General features: G+C 24.8%; 1 protein-coding gene across 3 annotated transcripts in view; it reads right to left on the bottom strand.

Annotated features, from left to right (window-relative positions):
• Positions 1 to 2404: 2404 nt before the first annotated feature.
• LOC145966127 (tachykinin-like peptides receptor 86C) overlaps positions 2405 to 25073 on the bottom strand; it is a 49137-nt gene continuing 26468 nt past the window's right edge. The window contains exons 3-9 of one of the 3 annotated variants that reach the window (XM_083089936.1): positions 17946 to 18080; positions 15166 to 15246; positions 12308 to 12458; positions 10897 to 11093; positions 6312 to 6439; positions 3849 to 3901; positions 2405 to 2470 (exon numbers count right to left, since the gene is read on the bottom strand). In XM_083089936.1, the coding sequence (XP_082946062.1) occupies positions 2453 to 2470; positions 3849 to 3901; positions 6312 to 6439; positions 10897 to 11093; positions 12308 to 12458; positions 15166 to 15246; positions 17946 to 18080 (763 nt within the window). In that variant the 3' untranslated portion in view covers positions 2405 to 2452. Of the gene's footprint in view, positions 2471 to 3603; positions 3902 to 5656; positions 5773 to 6311; positions 6440 to 10896; positions 11094 to 12307; positions 12459 to 15165; positions 15247 to 17945; positions 18081 to 25073 lie in introns of those variants that run through there. The other 2 variants (XM_083089935.1, XM_083089937.1) reach the window with 2 other exon arrangements.

The following is a 25073-nucleotide window of genomic DNA, read 5'->3' as shown; positions in this document are numbered from 1 at the left end:
TCATGTAGTATTTATATGCAATATGTTATAATATATCATATATAATAATATACGGTTCTTAATATATATGGAGAACAAATGTTACATAAAAAAACTCACGATGACTCAGCCTGATTTAATCCAAGATATTTTATAAAATATAGTATTTTTTGTGCGAGCAATTTGCCTCCATCATATTTGTCACTTGCACTCGACTTCGTATAACAGAGGCAAACATTTTTTTCTTTAACCACTGTACTCGTTAAATTTATAAAATTTTTTAGAGCATTATGAAACATTGTGCAATTTACGTCTTTTACATTAAATTTTCTAACAATTCAACATTATATATGGATGATAGATGTGTGGTTTTTCATTCATTATGCATATGAAAAATAGAGGAAATATGGACGAGAAATTTATTCTTTCTCCCTAACCCGAGCATACATCCTTGTATAATATAATTTCTGAATGCGTAACATGAGCTTATTATAATTTTTTAACATTCCTTTCAATTCGATGTTCGTTCAACATGATGATCATTTGATAATTCCATCATAATTTCGTGCGCCAACATAGAAGAAATGGAAAATATCGACAATATCGTCGTTCGATTGCTATGCTACATTTCCAAGATATGAATTTTCATTTAAATTAAATTTTTAATATGAGTAATTCATCTATCTTTATTATTGAACAATTATTGTGTCATTTGCAAATAGTTGAATATATGTTTTATATGTATATATATTTATAAAATAACAATGTAAGCATCTCGTAATCTTGCAACAAAAATAAAGTAATCTAAATAAAAAATTCCTGGAAAATTTTATAAAAGAATAGATAATGTTACATGTTAACAAGAGAGACGCATGTTGTATAAGACGCATGTGATACGCATAGTTGTATAAGAGCAAAAATATTAATTCATGTTTTAAAAGATATAAGAGTCTATGCACTTTAAGACATTTGATTGAAACTTTACAAAAAAATTGAAATAGATATTTTCTGATATTTTCTCCGATTCTGTTAAATGAATGACTGTAGATTATTATAGAGTGCATATCTTGTATTTATCAATCAATGAAAAATAATATATAAAAATGTAATTTAAAAAATTCTAATGTGTAATTTATCATTTTATTGAAAGATATACAATTTTAAGGTATATATATATATGTGTGTGTGTGTGTGTGTGTGTGTGTGTGTGTGTGTGTGTGTATATATACATATATATATACAGGGTGTCCGATTCGTGAGGGACCAAACGAAAAGTGATGATAGATTGGGTCAAAGAACTAAGAAGAAAAGTCCTCTACCATTTTGCAAAATTCGCAATAATTATTAAGTAATAAGCAAAAATGTCCCGGCGCATGAGAAGCGGTAAACTGCTTGTAGTGTGTGATTATTAAGTAATCAAACGAAAAATGGTGATAGATTGGGTCAAACTGAAAAGAAAAGTTCTCTACCATATTGCAAAATTCGCAATAATTATTAAGTTATAGGCAAAAATGTCTCAGAGTATAAGAAGCGGTAGACAGATTGCTTTGGAATGCTATTTGCATAAGCAAATAATGCACTGGTTTGCGATCGATAAAAAAATAGGTTGCAAAACAAATTGATATTGATGCAGCAGTATCAAACGCAGATCTCAGATACTCAGAATTTAAATCATTCTTAATAAATAATAGAACATTTGTATTTGTTACTAAACAAGTATATTTTTAAAAATAATAATAAGTATATTTTTAAAAATTATAGCGTATGCTTTGAAGTTTAAAACTGAAATGTGCGTGTGTGTACAAATATATAAAATATTCAAATTCACATCACCAAATTATTTTTAAGCATTAAATTTGTCTGATTAATTTTCTATATTCATAATTATATAATTCTTGTAAATTATACATGTTTATTTTTTTAAATTAAAGAGTAAACAAATTGGTCTGCTTACTGACATTAAAAAATGTAATCTATTTATATAACATTTATAAACATGTTTTTCGTATGGACCCTTTATTTCAAATATTCTTTAATAATTGATACTATAATGACAGTTTTTATTTTTATTAAAAATATTAATTTAAAATTGATTTATATTATTAAATTGATATATATTAATTTTAAATTAATTTAAATATAATTAATTTTTCTCTTTACTACATAACTTACGTAACAATATACAATATATATATTTTTTTAATTTGAATTTTTGATATTAAATTCACTATTAAAATGTGAATATATTCTTCATATAATCTTCTTATAATAGAACATTTCTAGTAGAGAGTAATGAGAAAATCAAGTTTAATATAATAGTTTGCACATTATTTCTTGCCGCGTTAAATGAATAGCTAACGCATTCAAACCTTACGAAGTACTTAGAACCATTGTTTTATAGGTATGCATCGTGAAATTACCTGTTCTTCTCGTCAAATTTTTCAACATCCATATTTTGCCGCATATTCTCGATTTAATCTTCACACACCAACTATACAGACAATTAATAATTAAAAAAGTTAATTAAATAATTAATGATTTTGAAAATATTTTCTTTATTTACTTTCAAATTAATGATGTTGATAATTGTATAATAATAAATTAAAAAATTACAATTAAATTAAAAAATTGCACCACTATTAATATATTTGTGTATATTCATTTATATTATATTATATATAATGATATAATTACATTTAAATATCTTCCACTTTTTATTCAACTCATTTCGATTCAATCCGTTATAAATCAAAGTTGCGATACAGAAACAATAATAAATATTAATTTATTATAAATAAACATATACATTTATTATAAATAAATACCCAAACAAATTATTTTTTTCTCGAGAATTATATTTTAGCGCGTTATCCTAAAATTTTGAAGTTTATAACGACCCTTCACGCGCGCTAATGAGAGTAATAATTTTGCATATACGTAGTACAATATATAAAATGCTGATTTAGCGGTTGAGAAAAATGACAAGAAAAAGACAATGGATATGACAATGTCATTCAATTAAAGTATTGTAATAAAGTAATATTCATTACGATATATATATATATGTGTGTGTGTGTGTGTGTGTGTGTGTGTGTGTGTGTGTGTGTGTGTGTGTGTGTGTGTGTGTGTGTGTGTGTGTATAAAATGTTTATCTACAAGTAATTATAAGATTTATTTAAAATTTATTGTAAAAAAAAATGGAGTCAGATGCCAAGTATAATATATATTTTTGTAAAATATATAACATATCCGCGAAATACTAATAAATAAAATACGTCGTCTTATAAAATTATTATATTAATAAAGTATGCTGGAAATAAAATTTGAAAGCAAAACAGCTATGTTTATATATAATTGAACAAATTACGTTTATTTCATAGTATTTACAGAATCTTGTTATCACATTATGATAATAGTTTTAAGAATAATAAATGATTATCATGAATATACAAGACACATGTTTATATATTATACTATTATGTATTAGTATATCGAGTATTATAAATAACATCGAACTTTATTGTAATTTCAGCCTCATTTAAGTGAAAAAATAATATCTTTTAACAAGTGCTGATGAAATAATTAATTTATTACAATAACTATTCGATAATTATTCATCAGTTATTCAATAATTGTGCAATTGGAGTAGTATAAAGTAATCAAAATATTGTATTATAAGTTCCAGAATTGTTTTTGATAAAGCTCATTGTGTGAAGCACAAGAAAATACTAGGTAATATTAGAATATCATCTTTAGTGAATGCATTTTTGTAATGTGAAATTAAATTAATACTCGATTCAAATTATAGCAACATCCTCTTTAAGCTGAAGACTATTACACATTGTTCTATTCGTTTTAAACGTTTGTACCTGGCTCTCTGCCATGCTCTGTCGCCATCTGATGGAGGTCGATTTGAAACGACCTGAAAACAAAGCAAAGCGCAAACGAGATCAAATATTTGCTAAAGTTATTTTCTTCTATCTAAGAAGTAATCCAGAATATTGGAGAATTTTGCAGAAATTGCACATTTTTGTATAATGCGATCATGCGTTGTGTATATATATATATATATATATATATATATATATATATATATATGTATGTATGAACATGTATTATTTAAATTTGGATTTTAAGTACATTGCTCGAATTTACTTATTACTTTTTCTGTCTAATAGAGATAAATTTGCATTTTTTTATATACATTATATATTTTTGATAGAAACGTTTGCAATATTAGAGAAGAGTATTTTCGTTTGCAATATTGGAGAATAGAACGTTTCTCTGTCTATCATAAACTAAGCCATGCCATAAATTGTTACTATTGCAGATATTCAAAGTCAGACATGACGAATTAGTACACAAATTGCTTCACATCTCTTTTCTGCTATCTTAAACTATTTTTAACTTAAAATACTTAATATTTTCAAAAAATCATTTATGATTTCTAGTATCTAATATCTTTATAATTAAAAAATATATATTTTTAATTTTATATATATATATATATATATATATATATATTTATATATATATATATATATATATATATATATATAAATTTATATTTATATTTATATGACATGAGATATTTTTGGAATTTATATATTGTGAAGTTATTGATGTTTCTTTAGATAGCTAAACATATCATTGCTTGGTATAATCTCTAAGAATGATTTTGTTGTAAGAATGATGCTAAATATATATTGAATCACACATACACACATACATACATACAAAAATATCTGTTTGAACTGATATTAGCAAGAATCTAAAGGATGCTATTCCGAAAGTGGTTAATATAAAAATATGTGTGGCGACCTAAATAAAACTTACTCTCTGAGATCTTACAATAACATTTTTCAACGTATACTTGTCGCATCGTGTGTTAAATAAAATATGTGAAATACTTGCATGCAGGTATGTCTGTTGTGTAACGTGAAAAAGAATGCGCACTTCTATTATATAATGAAAATGCTTTAAATATAAGGAAGAAAGAGAAAAAGAAATCATATGAATAAATTATAATAAACGCTTTCTTGTGCTCTGATTTATCAAAATATATAATTTGAAAAATATGTGGTACTTTCTTTAGAACATGATAAAAAATATAATATTTAAAAATATGTAGAAAGTAATAAATTTAGACATTTCTTGTTATTTATATAGTTTATTTTATTTACAAATTTATGAATTTTAAAACTTAATATTAATATATTAATATTTATAGATGACTTAAATATGAACATGATATATTTTATTTGCTCTTAAAATAAATGAGGTCTTTTAATTGTTGTTGAAATCGAATATACATCAAATTTTAAAGCCACAATATATATTGCTTTGTTGTATAATTTATAAGCTAATAATAAATATGAAAAAAGTAGCATATGAAAAGTAGTATATGAAAAAAGCTAATAATAAATATGAAAATAGTATCTAAATTATAAATTAAATATTAATTTTATTGCTGTCAAATTATGTAATAAAAATAAAAAAAAATATATAATTACATGTTCTTAAAACTTTTTAAACATTTTAATCGTTTTATAGCAGATACGTTACTTTTTCTATTATATTTTAAAAGTACACAAGAAAATATCCTTTTGGCTAAGTTTGAATGCATTTCTTCATGCATATGAACACGGATAAAAGATATCGTTTTATTCATATCTTAACTATTTTATATATCAAGTTTCATACGCATTGATAAGTTCACGTCAGCGGTATTGCCTGGTAAAGAATGTATAAGAAGTGTTAAATGGGAACTGTGTGTGTGTGTCTACTCTTCTCCTATAAAAATATATAAGTTCTCGTATAAAAGATTCTATCTTTAAAAATAGACGATTTACAGGCTGTGCAGCCACGCGATATCTACATCACAATATCCGACCCCTTTGAACGAGATATTGGATGCGTCGATACTGTCTATCTGACGCTTCAAACGATATAATTCGGCGATTTGACACTCTCTTCGATTCGTTAGTGGCAATGTAGCATTGTCAATGGAAAATAGTTCAGTTTTGACATTTTTCTGTCTATGCAGCAGATATAAAATACAAAAGAGGTAAAAAGATGTGAAATAATATACATATATTTTATTGAAAAGAAATAAGCGCAAATATATAAAAATTTTGAATAGATTTTTAAAATAATATTGCTAATGTCTTTTTCTTTTATATAATATTATAAAAATATGATCATATTTGTTCGAAACAGCAGATACACTATAATCGCCAAACGTGTAAATCGTTAAATAGAAAATATTTACGACTATAAAATATCATCGATTCAATGTCATTTATAATCAAATTGGGATGATAGGTAATTACCTGAATTGCATGGTACTAATTCTGAGCGTTGAAATCCTGTCAATTCTTGCGTTTCACGACGTTGCACATTTGTCCGATCCACTACACAGCAACATTTGCAGATTACTAGATCAAAGTAAACTCGAAATCTGAAACAATTATTGCGTGCTATGACTCATATGCTGCATGTATAAACAATTCTCTGTTCACCCAAATCGAAGTGTATTCGATGTAAAGGATTGTTGTATAAGATAATGCAGTTTATGCACTGATATACATGAATGAAATTTCAAATGAATTGAAGAGATAGTTATGTTATGTTACAATCAAATATATTACATTATATTACAATCAAGCATATTAATGCTTTGTGTGAGTTCAGATCAGATAATAATACCCTTATATTTATATTATATATCTAAAGAATAAAAATTATTAATTAAAACTTCCAAGACAACCATATAAGAAATCCATACTTTTATACTCATATCTTATGTTTAATATACATATAGCATATTTTCGCATTTTTTATATTTCCTATTTTTAATATATAATAGATAAATAAATACATATAATAGATAAACGATTATATAAATTTTATTTTGTTAAAAATACTTTATACTTTTATATTATTAAAATATACTACTCTATTTATAATAAATATTAATATTTATATATCTGTACTGCCAATGAGATAATTACAATTGTACGCATATGCGTATCAAATTAAGATTCTCAAAATTAATTTTTTAAAATAAGTTGTTTTAATTCTTTTTCCCATTAAAAAATAATTATGAACAATTCTTTTAATTGGAATTATTAACATGACATATATATGATATAATGTAAAATATATAAATTTATAGAATATATTGATTGTCATAAGTATAATTATAAGTATATTCTAATAAGAAATTTCCTTATTTAAATTATTGATTCTTGACATTTATGATACTTCTCAGAAAAATATAGAAAAGTTTTCCTCTAAAATTATATGTGGACATGATTCCGATTCTATACAGATTTCATACAATTTTTATGTATTATAATATATATAAGAAGTAATCACAGGTATTCTTTCTTTCACATATACAGTGTGTCCGATTCGTGAGGGACCAAACGAAAAGTGATGATAGATTGGATCAAACTAAGAAGAAAAGTCCTTTACCATTTTGAAAAATTCGCAATAATTATTAAGTAATAAGCAAAAATGAAGGTTACCTTTAATTTTTTAAATGGAACCCCCTATTTTTTATTATGTATTCTTATAGCTTATCTCGAGAGCTTTCCAAAACACTATAATAAAGTATTTCTTCATTGAGTACTTTTCGAGTTATGAGGCTTGAAATAATTTCTTAATTTTACATAAACCATAAAATATCTAGTAAAATATTCATTTTTCGATTATCTTACCTTAATACTTTTATATACAAAACAATGAGAGGAATCAATTGGTGTAAAGAAAAAACATAGTTGTTTTTAAAAAAAAATATGTAATTTGCAATTACCAATTACATATTTTTTATTAAAAACAACTATGTTTTTTTTTTACACCAATTGATTCCTCTTATTATTTTGCATATAAAAGTATTAAGGCAAGATAATCGAAAAATGAATGTTTTACTAGATATTTTATGGTTTATGTAAAATTAAGAAATTATTTCAAGCCTCATAACTCGAAAAGTACTCAATGAAGAAATACTTTATTATAGTGTTTTGGAAAGCACTCGAGATAAGCTATAAGAATACATGATAAAAAATAGGGGGTTCCATTTAAAAAATTAAAGGTAACCTTCATTTTTGCTTATTACTTAATAATTATTGCGAATTTTGCAAAATGGTAGAGGACTTTTCTTCTTAGTTTCATCCAATCTATCATCACTTTTCGTTTGGTCCCTCACGAATCGGACACCCTGTATATACATCATATATATATATATATATATATATATATATATATATATATACACACACACATATATATATATATATATACAGGGTGTATCTGAAATGATGCACTAAACTTTAGGAGCGTATTCTAGAGGTCAAAATAAGACTTCTTTTTCTTGAACATGGGTCCGCAAATGAACCTCCCTCCGAGCTAAAATTCGAAAATGTGTGAAATTGACCAAATACCCGCAACGCAAATTTATTTATCTCTCAAGAGAGGGTGATAGGTAATGTCAAAACCTTTTTTTTTCTGAAATACAGCCAATTTTTAATTTTTTCCCCAAACTTTAGGGGCCTCTAGCTCGGAGGGAGGTTCATTTGCGGACCCATGTTCATAGGAAAAAAAATCTTATTTTGACCTCTAGAATACGCTCCTAAAGTTTAGTGCATCATTTCAGATACACCCTATATATATATATATATATATATATATATATATATATATATATATATATATATAATTATTAATTATATTTTTTATTATGTAAAATTAATTATTTAGAACAGAATTTAATATTGTATAATATTGTATATTATACATCTATTGTTATAATGTTGCTATTATTTAATAATTAGTCTCACATTCGCTTTAGCAGATTAATTATTCGTTGTATAAAAAAATGTCAAATTGACGTTAAAACACACGTGCATATTACATTTAAAGTTTAAAAAATTTAAATTATTTTTATTAAAACATAAGATACATACTACATAAAATAAATTTATCAAAAAATGAATTTAAAGCTTTAAAAATATTATGTAACATAAGCTGTTATAAATACAGCACTTTATTTCCATGTTTTTTTTTCAATTTTTAAATAATATCATCAAACACTGCTATTTTAGAACACGTGCGTTTATTATTTAGAATCTAATAGATTGTGAGTTAATCGCAGTAGCAATAAAAGAGAGATCAGAAGCATGTAACTATACTTTATTATGTAACTGTTTTATGATATCAATACTAAAGATATTACTTGTGATTGTTATGCTATTGAGCGATATCATTTTAATAGAATGATAATTGAATTCATAGTTTATCGCGGGCATGAAGTGGTCGTTGAATAGACAATGGTGGAGAGAATGCAAATATTGCGGCGCTTTCACAGTGGAAGATGTCAAACTTCAAATTTAATCTATTTGCAACATAATACAGTAAGGTTTAAAATTATAATGCATTTATATGTGCAATTTAATGAAACAGGATTCAAAATTGTCAAGATAAATTTACCATAAATATGATAATCTGGATATTATGTATTTCTTAAAATAACAAAATTTTAAGTTTTAATCAAACTTTGTTTTTTTAATATAAATTTAGTTTAATTTAATTGCGCATTAAATGAAATTAATGATAAAAATGCTGCGAAAGAGAGATATATTGTTAATTAATTTTTTTATATTGTAAATCTCCTCCTCTAAAAAATAGTTTTTAATTTTGCTTAACATTTTTAATAACATATTTATTTAATATTAAAAAAATGTTCATGAGAATATATAGCCTGTTTTTGTTTTTCATTATTGCATATTATACTAAAATGTTTTTAAATATGTCTTACATTATATATTGTATATATATATTTCAGAAAATAATAGTGGATAAATAAAGAATCATAAAAAATTTTAAGAAATTAATTTTTTTTACTTATTTCTTTTTTGATCGTTCACAATTATATTTCATCAGATGTAGTATGGATAATTATTAGACAAAAACTTCAGAAGATTCTAATAAAAACGTCTAAGGTTATAAATTATATAGCAAGCCTTAATAACAAGATTTCTGCGAAGTGCAATGAAAAGAAAATGTATCTGATGGTGATGATCATATTGCGTTTGTCAGATATGATCAGATTTCAAAATGAAGAAACTTAACGGATGGATTACCGATGAAATAAACTATTCTAAATCAATATGCGTGAGGAAATGTATAATTAGAATGTAAATAGAAGCTCTGTGGTTAACCGAGGGATCGATGTTATTCGCGTTATATTGATTAAATGATGCGGTCAGGAAACTGCCGAATGATTCATAAATGTTCAAAAATTTTATTAAACTTATAATCATTATTAATTATCTCGAGTGTAGAGTATATGAAGATAATTATACTTTTATGAAAGACTTTTTATATATAATTTCTCACTATTTTTTAAAAAAGTGATTATTAACAGAGATTATTAAGATTATTATTATTAAGATAAATATTTTTTTAAGAACGATTAATTTATAATTTATATTTACTTTAAAGCAATTTTAATTATATGAAAACAGTGGAATCATATAATTTTATGTAAAAGATCCCGATGAAGTTTCGAGATGAGAAATTATATTTGTGACAATATTAATTCTGAGTTTCGTGTTTATCTCTTTAAATTATCGAAAAAATCTTCCAACGTAATTCCAACAATTGTCCAAGGTTTTTCAAGGTATTATATTTGATTGGATGTCATTAGGATTTACGTAAATCTCATACTATATTACTGTATAAGACTCAGACTCAATCAGTTTAATATTAACGTAAATTCATCAGATATATACTTTTATATTATATGTCATGCTGTTAATCTCATTGTAGTTATGTCAATTTATTGCAAACTTATTTTTGATGATATTAATTTCAAACTTTTCTTTATACTATGCAAGAAAAACAATGCAATACCTGCTATTCATCCAGTAATAAATTATCGGATTAACCATAGAGTTAGACATGGCCAACCAATAGAAACCTAAATATACGTGTTGTACATAACTGCTTTCTGTGAAATGACGATAATGATACACAAAAATGAAGAACCCTTGATATGGCAGCCAGCACACCGCAAATATTGTCACTACAATGATAAACATTTTTACAACCTGCAACATATAAAAAATATTAAAAGAATTTTTTAATACATTTTGCTTTAAATTATTATATTTCTTTAATTATGGATATTTTGAATTTGAGATCGGTTAAATATGCACTTTTTTCAAATTATTATAAATTTATTTTTTGACCACACGAAATTTATTGGGTAATCCATTCCTTGTTATATATGTCGGATATATTATTAGTAATAGCGAATTCTTAACTGGATCGTGTGCATTAATGCATATTAAAGGCTATTGCATAAAAATTTAAAAGCATAAATAAAATAATAAGATTTTGAAATTATTGGGTAGTTGAATTAATTCTACGAGTTATTATTATCATTATTCATGTTAAATAACAATATATATCTGTGTGTGTGTGTGTGTGTGTATCATGGTATTACTTATCTTACTGTTTTTTAATTACTGTTAATTATATTATTCTATTATTGTAAATTTGTATGTGACTTTTTAATATATACACCATCACTTTTAGTGCACATTTTTTAGCGCACCCAACTGAATTTGTTAAAAATTTTTTACAAAATTTAACAAATATTTTTATTGCTGCATTTTATCATTACATTTTTGCGATTGCATAAAGACGATATTTATGACAATGCTTAGTTATACCTAATTCCAAAATTTATACATGCCGTTGGGCAATGGTATTAAGAGGAGAGCTTAATAGAAACCTATTGTCTTCAAGTTTACAGTTTCAACGTTCATCTTGCATTTTCAAGTTATTAATTTGATATTATATCAAGAGCAATTTAAAGTTTAATGTAAAACACAGAAATTAACTTATATCGTTAAAAATCTGTTTAAAATTTTTGATGTTTAAACAGATAAGTGTAAAAACTTTTGATTTGCATGCGAATTTGTGTAAATAAAATTGCAAATCGCTTTATAACAGTAATGCGACGGTGATCTAGTTCATAAAAGTGCATTTTGAAATTTTTGGGTGAAACGCGAAAATATTCCATATTTCTATTTATATATCATATATATTCATCATGTATTTGTGATTATTTTTCAAACTTTTTGACGCATCTTTGTTTTTTTAAAGTTGGGAAACTATCAAAATACAATATACAGAATATAACGAGAGAAAATATTTATTTTTAGATTTCACAACCTGACAGTCGACATATTTTGTACATTACTTATATTAACGCGGAATGTTATTTAAATGATGATCAATGGAATCAATAACATACCTTACGTTTAGATTTCATCGACTCTTTTTGATAGTGTGTAAGTTCGCCGATAGATTTTGAACCCCATAATTTTCGTCCCATACACGCATAACAGACAGCCATCACTGTCATAGGAACTAGATATGTTACAGTGAGGAATAGGAGATTGTAGCTGTAGAATAAATGATGTATATATAATCATTATAAAGAACCTACACTGCTATTATAATACATTTTATTAAAACCGTAATTCATTTCATAAAATATATGTGATTAGCAACGTATATTATTAAAAAAAATTGTAGAGAATTTGTTTTGATAATTGAGATATATTTAAATCCAATATAACAATAATATCAAATAAATTAACAATCTTTAACTCTGAATGGTTATCATATATTTAAGAATATGTTAAAAAAATATTCAAATAGAAAATTCAAATCACGTAATTTCATATTATTGTCATGATAATACAGAACTTGTATATAAAAGTCAAAATTAAGTCAATTTAATCATATTTAAAAACTAAATAAATTATTTATTAGAGAGAGAGAGAGAGAGAGAGAGAGAGAGAGAGAGAGAGAGAGTGAGAGAGTTAATATATAATAGTTATTAATTTTAATGAAAAAAATTTATACGTTAAATACGATAATAGAAAATAAAATTTATTTTACATATTTAATTTATTGTTTGCGAATTATAAAATATATTATGCAAAATATTTTGATCCACAAAAATGAACAAAATAATTACATAAAATAAAGTTTTCTATTTAGTTAAAATGTGCTAGACATAACTTCAAGAATGTTTCTCATTCGTTTCAATTATGATGTAGAGAGTTTCAGATTATGTGTAAAAAGAGTTCTATTGAAAAAATTTTTGCATGTTTTTTTGTAATCATCGTTGGAAGTAAAATTATTTGAGATATATAATTAATATCACTTTAATTATTTTTATTTTTTATTATTTGCTCGAGATATTTTGATAATTATTTTCTAGCACAGACAGATAGTATATTTCGATCATGTCCTTGCAAACACTTTCGTTTGGAATTTCAATCAAGAGTATATGCGAAAATCATGATCGCTTGATAACTCAAATTACACATAAGAGAAACATTCTGCGAGATTACTTGGAACTTGACATAGATAGAAATTGTGCAGAACTTGGATACTATTTTGATATATATATATAGAACTCTGCCACTTCCTACTGAAGTGTTTTAAATTATCCTATTATGCGTTATTCCAGCAGAATTGTTGTTAAATAAACTAACTTGGAAACATCTCATAGATATGCAGAGACATTCTCATAGATATGTAGAGGTATTCTCTACGTAAACTTCAATGATGTTCTTTGAAAGAGAAGATTATTGCACTAACGACTTTAAGTTTGCAAACTATCCAATAAATGAAAACTTCGGAGATACATATATCTAAAGTTTTACTTATTGTTAGATGTTATATGTATTTCCCTATCTATTGAAACGAATAAGGTATAATCAAAATTTGCAAGAATGTTTAATTAGAAATTAACACTTTTTTATCAAAAATTTGAATATAATCATTGTTTTTTCTAATTTTTTAATTTTTTAAATTTGAAAATTTGATAATTAAATTCTTTAGTTTCAAAATTTCGTAAACTTATTAAGAGAAAAGAAGCTATATAATGCAAATGATAAAAAATAAATCTATATATTCATATTTGGCTTATAGATTATAGATATACAGTTATATATTCTTTCTGGATTAAATATTTTTTATTTTTTTATATTATATTTCTTATATAACATTTTTACTAAAAAATATTTGAAAATTTTGTTTGTATTTTTTAAACTTATTTATATAGAAAAGGAAAACTGTTACATTCAATATCGAGATTCTACGCCCTATATCAGTTTATTTTTTCCAGCTTTTCTCTTTTCGCCGGACTTTAAATCGATTTTATTTGTGAGTTTTAGAAATAAGGTGAAACTATAAATGTTTATCTTAAAAGTAGCTTAACTCTTTTAATTTAAATATTCTCTCTCTCTCTCTCTCTCTCTCTCTCTCTCTCTCTCGTCCTCTCTGTCACTTTCAATCTAAATTCACATTTAGAAAAATCTAAATTTTGTATTATTACATAATGGGTAGAATTTGTATTGTGTATACTCTTTCAAATTTCATAGTTGAAAGCTGATTTTATACTAGGAAATATTCAATTGTATTTCTTTCTTTTATAACAATTTTTTTTAAATTATCCTACATTAGATAGTCATTAAACTAAAGTGTAATTTTATTAAATTCTGAAATAAAAAGAAACTAATTGTAGAACAATGTTAAATATTTTCCGTTATCTACGTTAATCAACAATGTTTTGTAATTTTAATATATTTTTTCTTTTTCCAAGTGAAAATGAATTCTAAACAGCGAAGTTTCCTCTCTAATGATTGATAACACAATATCTCTCAATTGACGCAATTCAATGGATCAGATGTAACTACTCTAATTAGGTCGAACTATTCTTATCATTCCCCAGTGATATGTTGATAGTAGACATACACTAATCTCCTATTCTACTTTCTTAGGATAATCGTTGATTCAATCTTTTTTGCATTCGGATCGTAGCTACGGACACAGTTTACAGGAATTTCTTTCCGCACGCGATTTCACATGCACGCTTTTTCTATCAGACAACGTCTAATAATCCCAATTTCTCTCATACATACATACATACATACATACATACATTTATTCATACGTATATGTACATATATACGTACATGCATACATGTATATATATATATATATATATATATATAAATACATAAAGTTCATTACATTCGGAGTTGGAGTAAATTCGACATAAAAAAAATCGATAGAATAGAGCTTATTACTTACCAATATTCTGTTTTACTATGTAAATAACCTCCATCAGGCCATAAAAGATAACACGAAATTCTGGTTGTTCCATGAGAATATCTGCAATTGGCTGTATATTAATTTCTCTAAACATATTAAAATAAATATAAATAGCGGTTAATGTAATAAGTATTATCCAGAACGATAGAAAAGACTCATTAAATATTTTTAAATTATTATTAAAATACATATGCTTTGCATTTTCGAATATCCGTCAATAAAAGTTGAAAGTTTTTTGCTCCTTTATAGCAGGGAATGAGAAAAAGGTTTAGCAACATAGATATAAAGAAAGGAAACAGTGTAATGCTATTCGAATGGGAACATTAAATGTGGTTATGTAAAATAGATTTTGAAATTGCTAAGGAATGTTTGTGCGTATAAATCACATTTATTACAAAAAATTTAATGAAATTGAATGATAATAAAGATATCAAGTTTGTGTGTGCTCGCGTGCATATATTATTTAATTTTCATGAAACACGATTCTAAAACATTCACTGTTCGTTTTACTCTAAGAACATGCAATAATTTGCGTATTTTAATCGATATTTAGCGTAATTTGCAATACGGTATATACATAATTTATTTTCTATTATAAAAAGTTGTTTCTAACTTGTTAAAATTCATAAAAAGCTATTTATTATAGCTAACGTTAAAATTGTGCTACTACTACTTTAAAAACATGCGGTCAGCTTTAAAAGATAAAATTAGCTTTAGCATTCAAAGTGAAGCAAATATTATATGTTTAAGATAAGAAGATTCTTAAAATTAGTTTATTTCGGTTATTTATGGAAAAACAAAATTTTAGAGAAATTTTGAGTATTTTAGAAATTTTACAATTTTTGTTGTTTTCCTATTATAAATAATAATGTTTAAAATAATCAGGGTAAATTGTAAAAGAATATAAAGAAAAGTTATAAACAAGGAAAAAATCTAAAGACGAGAAAATAATTAACTTTTCTATTTGTGTGTGTATTTAGAATAATAAGAAACTTAAAGCATTGCCTGACTACAAGCGGATTATGTATTGAATCAATACATACTCTGCGAATTATTTTACAACATTCAACGTTAAAATACTGCATAAATTTACATGAAATGGCTTATAAAAATCAAATCTTCTATGCATATGCGCACACATACACACGCACGGATATACACACACAAAAGCTAATAAATACTTATAAAAATATCGATGCAGATAACATTATGTGGCGAGATACCTTACAATTTAAGGCACTATATTGAGGCACTATATTGAGCTGCTACATAGAGAAAAAAACCATATAATCCATTGCTATGTTTTGATAACAATTATAGCCGTATTTTCATATCATTTAAAGTAAAAGATATTTTTAATGAAGCACTTTTTCTTGAATATTTCTGTACTGATTTTTAACATACAACATAAATATAACTTTGAAATTGTATATAATTAAAATTATAAGTATATCTAAAACCAGATATTATAAACTCTTTTTCTCCATAAAATACATATATTTAAAAAATGTATATTAGGAAAATTAAATAAAAAGTTTGATATAACTTTATGCAAAAAGTAAGATTCTGGAGACAAGACAATGTAATAAAATAATTTTATGATTTAATGTGAGATACATTTTTTTACTTAATGTCTAAGGAAGTTTGAATATTTTGTTTATAAGAAAACTTATTAATGTCGAAATTTAATATTGAAAATTGTTCAACTATAGATAATATATATATATATATATATATATATATATATATATATATATTATCGATTCCTCTCATTATTTTGTACATAAAAGTATTAAAGTAAGATAATCGAAAAATGAATATTTTACTAGATATTTTATGGTTTATATAAAATTAAGAAATTATTTCAAGCCTTATAACTCGAAAAGTACTTGATGAAAAAATACTTTATTATAGTGTTTTGGAAAGCTCTCGACATAAGCTATAAGAATATGCAATAAAAAATAGGTGGTTCCATTTAAGAAATTAAAGGTGTCCTTGACCTCACCTTAACGATGCCATCCAAGGTCAAACCAATGACACCATCTTATGTTCCCCTCAAAACCATACAATTTTTGTCGAAAACGTTTTTCTCTAAAATGCTTAGTTTTTGAAAGAAAAGGGGTGTACGGGTCTAGGACACCCTGTATATATAATATATATATATAGATAATTTATATATAAATATATTTACTTGAAATACAAAATTAAAAATACAAGAAATAAAAATAAGAATAAAAAAAGAAGTATACATTATATACCAAAAAGTTATTTTACACAGATTTTCTATCTTTTTTTTTAAGTTGCTTTGTAAACGATTTAGCATATTCCATGCTTTCATGCAATATATTCTTGTAGACGTGACTGAAATTTTACATTTGCAACGTGATGCAGATTCAGTATTATTGAAAGTGATTGATAAAAATATAATAAAACAAATGCGTTCTTTAAAGAATATATATATATTTTTTTTTCTCTTAACATAATCTGTTATATTATAAGAAATGACATGTGAAATAAAAGACACGAAAGCGCAGAATTAATACTATTATTGAAATTCAGCAATTGAAATATATCATTAAAATATAGAAATCATTTGTTCTATCACTTTTATCTCATTTACATTCTTAATTTTAAAAAGAATAAAAATTCATATTATTAATATAATTAATATAAAAAAGAGATATAATAAAAAATATATTACAACTGGATATTGATGTTATTGTAAATAACAAAAATTATCTTTTGGAAATTATACTTGCCTGCGTGATGACGTTGTGGAATATAAAAGGCACGGGATCGCTAATGCAGATGAAATGCCCCAGATTAAAATTAAAGTAATCACCGTTCTCTTGCGAGACATATGGTGTTTAAGAGGATACATAATGGCCATGTATCTGCAACAAACGGCATGACATAGCTACTTAATATTCTCCTCCAAATTTCAGCAAATTACTGACTATGAGATTTATGACAATTAATCCGTTGAACTGTAAGACATTTCTATTTATCTAATAAGAACTGTAGATATTTCTATTTATTACTATTAAATATGATTTAAGAGAAAATTTGGAATGTACTGTTTTGTTTTAAAAATTTTGATAATTATGGAAAATAATTTTAAATACTAATTATATAGTATTTTTGCTATTTTATAAGTACAATTTTATTATTTAAACACTTTATATTATCGTTTTAATATTGTTTCTTTTAATGACTATTCACAAATTATAAAAAATTTTGTCACAGATTTTTCCATGTATATTTTTTCAAAACTTTATTTGTTATGCATACGATTTATACATAACAGCTTCATACGAATGCTTTGCAATAGTTGTTTCACGTATAATCCAATATGATACCAAATGCAATCGTGTTAATTAACGCAATTTTATGCTACTACATTTGCGTGTAGTAAAAGTGTAAATTGCTGTTGCAAATTGTAATGGCATTTTAGATTGAAAATATTCCTCGCACAGTAACATTGTACTACATGTAGCGTAACTCTATTCGAACTTATTCCTGTATATTATTACACAGTACATAATATTGTATAATAATAAACTCACATTTTATGATCAATAATATATGATTTGTAGCTCTTGTAATAACACATAAATGTTATAAATAAAATATTATACCAATGAATAATTCTTAATAAATTTTGAATATGTGCGTAATCTAATTATATACATTTTATAAATATATTTATAATATATTTACATAGCAAAATATATGATTTATAATTATTTGACATATAACAAAAGACCAGATTATAAAATAATCGAACATAATAACGAAATTATATAATTATCAATGTTAATTGAAGCTGTCAAATAAACGCAAATTAACGTAATACATTTAAACATATATAAATTAACATGTGTTTCTGCGAACATTCATTAGATTACAAACTAGTCCCTTGTTTCGACATTAGCTCTTAACTAATTATACATTAACATACGCAACAACAATTTATCAAGTTCAATCACAATATAGTGATTACAATTTATTTTTATCACATCAAATTTGTAGATAAAGCGTCTCGTATAATTGAACCATCTCATATGATTGAATTTTAATCAAGATTTTAATTTCTTTCAAGTACAAAAGAAATTATTTCTTCTCACACACATCCATATTTTATAAAAAAACAAATAATATTAAATTGAATAAAAGGTTTATTTTACATGAGTCTTTTTAAATTAAATTTATTGCTATTCGAGTACTATGTTGATAATGTTATTGGACACGGATTTATCTGACAATGAATTTAACATCTTTCATTGATTAATTAAATGTTAAAATGAGAAAACAACGTAGAAAACACTTCGACAGTAAATTGTTCCTGACGGAAGTTCATGTATTTAATTGCATGTATCATGGTACATAGTTTTAAGGTCGCACTGATTTAGTTTAAGCAGGACAATAAACATTTTACGTTTGAAATACGAATCCTACTCATTCAGCATGCTATAAAGCATACTGCGAGTTTCCAGAGAGAAACTAAACTTGACAATTACTTTTACTTTATGCTCTTCTCTTCGAGATCGAGAAAAGCTAGAACTTACAAGTTTATAATAGAATCCTCGCACATAAATATCTAGACAATGTATATTTCTATATCAACAGATATAATAAAAGAAAAAATTAAATTAAAAAAGATTTCACAAAAATTTAAAGTAAATAATAAAGAATATTCGAGAATTTTATCGAGTACATTTTTAATAATAGAAAGTTTCATCTCATGAATACTCATCATCACATGTGCGTGTCAAATAGCTTGCACATTTCGTCTATTAATTTTATACATGTGTACTAATAATTAGAACTTCTCATCCTTTGAAATATGTTAACAGTTTGCTATTTAACGAAATCTTGCATTTTATGCTAAATAACATTTTATTACGTTATAACAAGTATTAATGATAATATTGTGTGCGAGATCGACAATAAATTTAATATATAAAACCAAATACGAATTAATTTTCTTAATTAGTAAATAATATATATTTATTATATTTAATAAATAATTATGTGTGCGTGTATGAATACTACGATTTATAAAAAAAATAATATCATTAAAACTGCTTTTCAATAAAATTTTAATTTAATTAATTAAGTTTTAGTTTCTATCAAAATTTAAATGCAATTAACTAATATTTTTTCTAAATTCATAAGACAATAATATAAATGAACAAATCTTATTTATTGATTAATTTAATAAGAACCTTATTTTTTAATTAAAATTCAGTAATATTATCAATCTTTATCTAATACTACAAATTGATACAAACTGCGATAATTGATATAGTCTGAATATATATCTCAATGAAAATGTGAAAATATATATTTTCATATAAAAACAAGAAAAAATTGGCTGATCCAAGCGCGGAAAACAGAGCTAATAAATTATCTTTAAAAATTTCTTTTAATTATTTAGATAAATGTTTCGCGATTAAAACAATTACCGATTATTAAAATAATATAGAAATAAATATAATTAATATATTAATATATAAATTATTAAAACATTTTTATAGTTATGCTTTCTATCCTTTTGCGTCTCTCTTGAATTTTTATGCATGATGGCATTTTTACAATGTATTGTTGCGCCTTGTGAAGTTTTGTTTCTAGCGGCCAGAATCGATAAAAGATTTACTATGTTTATTTTCTTGGCAAATCGGAACACGCACACGATTTTTAATATATTAAATATTGAAGATGGTCCGAAAAAGACCAAAGCGCGCGTGCGCGCGCGTTTATTTATAGATAACTAAAGAGATTTTTCTAAAGGTAATTTATCGTGTCCTGTTATTTGCACTTGATTCTTATTAGCTCCTTTTCTCCTTGTTTTTATATTATATTTATTAGAACATTTCTCATTAATTTGTGTGTGTGTGTGTGTGTGTGTGTGTGTGTGTGTGTGCATTTTCACTCTATGACTCTCATCTTAACACAAAAACACAAATTTGAATTTCGCGATTATTAAGAATCAAACGCAGATGGTAGTCAGTTTCATAGAAAATTATTTTTTTTCTAAAACTGATTAATGTGCATACAGCACTGAGTATTTCTTGTTTCACATGCCAAGTATAAATAAATTTCAATGATTTTGAAATTTTTTTAAAAAACTTCTCTTTATTTCTCTGAAGAAGTATAGGCGAGAAAAATATTGGGGCAAAATCGGGAATCGAGAATCGAAATGTTTGTCCTCATCTTTTAATCGCATAAAAATTCAGCCGTTATTCCGTCATTGTACGTTGGAACAATAAGCAACGTAGACAAAATAGCTGCATTGTTTTCTACGTGAATTTTTCGAATATACGCATAGAAAACTACTATCGTAAGCTATTTCAAAAGCATTGTTCGAAACCATAGCGACATTTCGCGTCGCAGAAACACATAACATTCTATGTGCGTGGTAAGAACTATCATTCCGAAACAAGTTTGCAAACGGCTACACTGACGCGTTGTCTGCGAAAACGTATTAAGTCATTTATCATATTAGGTCGAAATACACGCGAGCATGTGTAAATCTGAATATAAGTGTATTTCGAAAACGAAGCGATCTTTCTATTAGTTATTATACTCTCTGTTCAATATTATTGAAACTTTTACTTTACAAAAGCTTAGCTATTTAATTATTAACGTAATTATTTTTTTAATTTTATTAATGTAATTATTTAATATTTGTATATTTAATATTAACTATATATGCTTTATTTATTTAGAGAGAATACTTTGGCAATTATGCAAACAGTGTGTCATTTACAGGCATTACTTATGCATAATATATTGTACATATATCCTAAACTAGTATAATAGCAGTATTATTAGTGTAATAGTACAGGGAATTTTATTGAATTTGAAAAATATTCATATATTATCCTTTCGTACTTTATAAGGCATTAGGATTATAACATATATTATCCTTTCGTACTTTATAAAGCAATATTATAAATACAATTTACATTATGTTCACAATTTACATTATGTTTAATAATAAACTTTTTTATCAAAATTTTTAATACAAATTAGTTTAGCTGATTATTCTATAAAATATTTAATATTTCACAAATTAATATTATTTTATAATAAAATGACATATGGAAAGATTAATTTCTATAATTTTTATTTTTAATTATAAAATTGAATTACATTATTTTATTTTTGAATTATATTACGAGAAGGAAAATGCTACTACGTTTATCACAAGAAGATAAAGAGTAAAAAGTCAAATAATATTAATTATGAATTAAAAAGAATTTTTAATTAGAACAACAATATAGAACAAAAGATGAATTCTGATTGTTTGTTACTTTGTTGTCTCTCACAGTAATTAAATTTAATATAATATAATTTTTCTTATATTAAAAGCCGCAGTTAACTTTGTCTTTTATATTTATTATTTAGTTATTTATAAGTCAATTGAACATAACGAAAGATATATAAGTGTGACACGAAGTTATAAAAGCTATAGAATAGTATCTAATAAATGTTCAATGGATACCCAATCTAATTTCCGGTAGCGTCGACGATCCGACATGCACAAACCGCAATACGTGGGAAGCATAGCTATGCAGAACCTTTCGAACTTCGATTTCTCTTTCGCGATTAGCATGCTTAACACGGAAATGCATTAGAATTTGTTTTGAAACATTTCAAATAATGTATTTTTATCCAATTACGCCTCTCATTATATCGAAGGATATTTCTAAAATGGTAAATATAATCTAAAAATTAACTATATATATATATATATATATATATATATATATATATATATATGTTCTTATTTCGAAAAGTATTGTTCTTTCGCGGATAAGACATAACTTAAAATGCAGTAAAACATCGTAATATCTGAATGTTTTACTCAATCTGGGAAACAGATTAATAGCTGTTGGCGTTGATTGATTATTAAATCACTCCTATTTTCAGTGAACTGTTATTAATTGATTGATTGTTGATTGGAAATTTATTAACAAAAATTTTTGAAATATAGATATACTTAACTATTATGGATCTGGACATATTCTCTTTTATACCATTCTGATGTAATATTCGTGCATAAATCTTTTCCTCCACACACAAGATTCACAGTTCTCTTACTTGATCAAATATTTATTTTAATTTCATCTGTTTACTAATGTAAGGAAGGTTACTTATCTAATTTTAGTCGGATAATTAACATTAAGTTCGCTTTACGTTACTAAAGTTCATTTTATTCCAAATGCAAGCAATCTTAAAGCGAATGAAACGAACTGTCGGCTGAATTAATTATGTTCGTCTGCATGTCAGAAGAAGATAATTTAAACCATCATCCTATCTTTCTAAATGCCAGTTATAAATGTATCATACTTTAAATGATATTTTTTAATGTTAAAATTTATATTTAACATCATATATATAAATATACATATATAATGATATATATAATATGAATATAGATGAATAAATTAAAAATCAAATTCAGTCGCAATAAGAAGTACAATAATTTCTTACCTAAGCTAATGCAAATGTAATGTATGCATTTCCTAATTCTTCTATTTTTTCGACTATCTGAACTACTGTTCACCCTAATAATAGTTACCTTACGCCAATCCTGATTCTCTTACATCAATTAGCGTTCGTTATATCCATTCGTTTGCCCGTTTCTATTCCTGAAGTTCTGTGCAACTTCTGCTTCAATTTCCACAGTGCGCAATTTATCATTAAATAATTTATCTACGAAACTTTAGAATTCTTTTCGCATCATGTTACATCTTACCATAAATAAGTAAACAATTATATATTACACACACACACACACACACACACACACACACACACACACACACCACTGAAATTTAATATGTATGTAATCATTTTTTATTGAATGACAAAAGTTTTATTACAAGATATAATAATTGATGTTCTTTACGTTGAAGCTAAACGTTTACATTATAAATTTGAATTTTGATTGTTTATGAAAGGTGAATTGAATAAATTATAGCATTAAAACTTCTTAAAAAAATAGATAAATACATTTCATAATTATACATAATAGGACTCAGAAAAGAATATGCAATAATAAATAATAAATATTATTATTATATATATTTATTTCTCAGTTTATACATATATATATATATATATATATATCACATACTCTTAAAAACATATGATAATCTTATTACAATACTATTTATGTTTTTTACTGATAAATTTTTATAAGATAATCTGTGTAAAAATTTTAAAACACATACACATTAATTATTATGTTCATAAATTATTAGTAGTTTTATATATTATTAAAAATATATAATTAAATAAAATAAAAAATTTAATAAAATATAATATAAAATATAAAATTATATAAAATTAAATAATATAATAGTTAGTATTTTACAAAATAGGGTGTTGTACAAAATATAATTTAATTTTAATAAATTTATTATAAATCAGATATAGTGTTCAAATATTGATTGATTTAGTCGCTATTAATTTGGTTATTTTCCTTTTGGATTGTTATATGAAATGACTAAAAAATTCACACATAAGAAAGAGATGCTTTAATAATAATAAATTAATAACTCATTCTCCCTCTCTCTCTCTCTCTATTAAAAATTAAAATTATTTAAAGAACATTTTATACAAAATACTTGTTATTAAAAAATTTTACTATTTGTAAGGCTTTGACGCCAGGCGAACACGTCGCCGGTACTTGAACCTGATACGTCTCGAGCTGTCTTATGCCTTATGCAGTCGTTATGCAGCCGTAAGGGCAGAGTCTTTCGTTAGCTCTCGAGCGAGACGGTTTCTCGGCCGGTCGCCGATGTCTGCGCGCCCTTTATCCAACAGCCACCCCTTACATATTTGAATAAGGAATTCTAAAGTATCTTGTACAT

This window comes from Camponotus vicinus, unplaced genomic scaffold (genome assembly GCF_025532165.1).
Source record: "Camponotus vicinus isolate PSW18456_S1 unplaced genomic scaffold, iyCamVici1.0 SCAF_2, whole genome shotgun sequence".
Lineage (NCBI taxonomy): Eukaryota > Metazoa > Arthropoda > Insecta > Hymenoptera > Formicidae > Camponotus > Camponotus vicinus.
The sequence above is the reverse complement of the archived record's forward strand: the minus strand, read 5'-3'. Positions and strand labels throughout refer to the sequence as shown.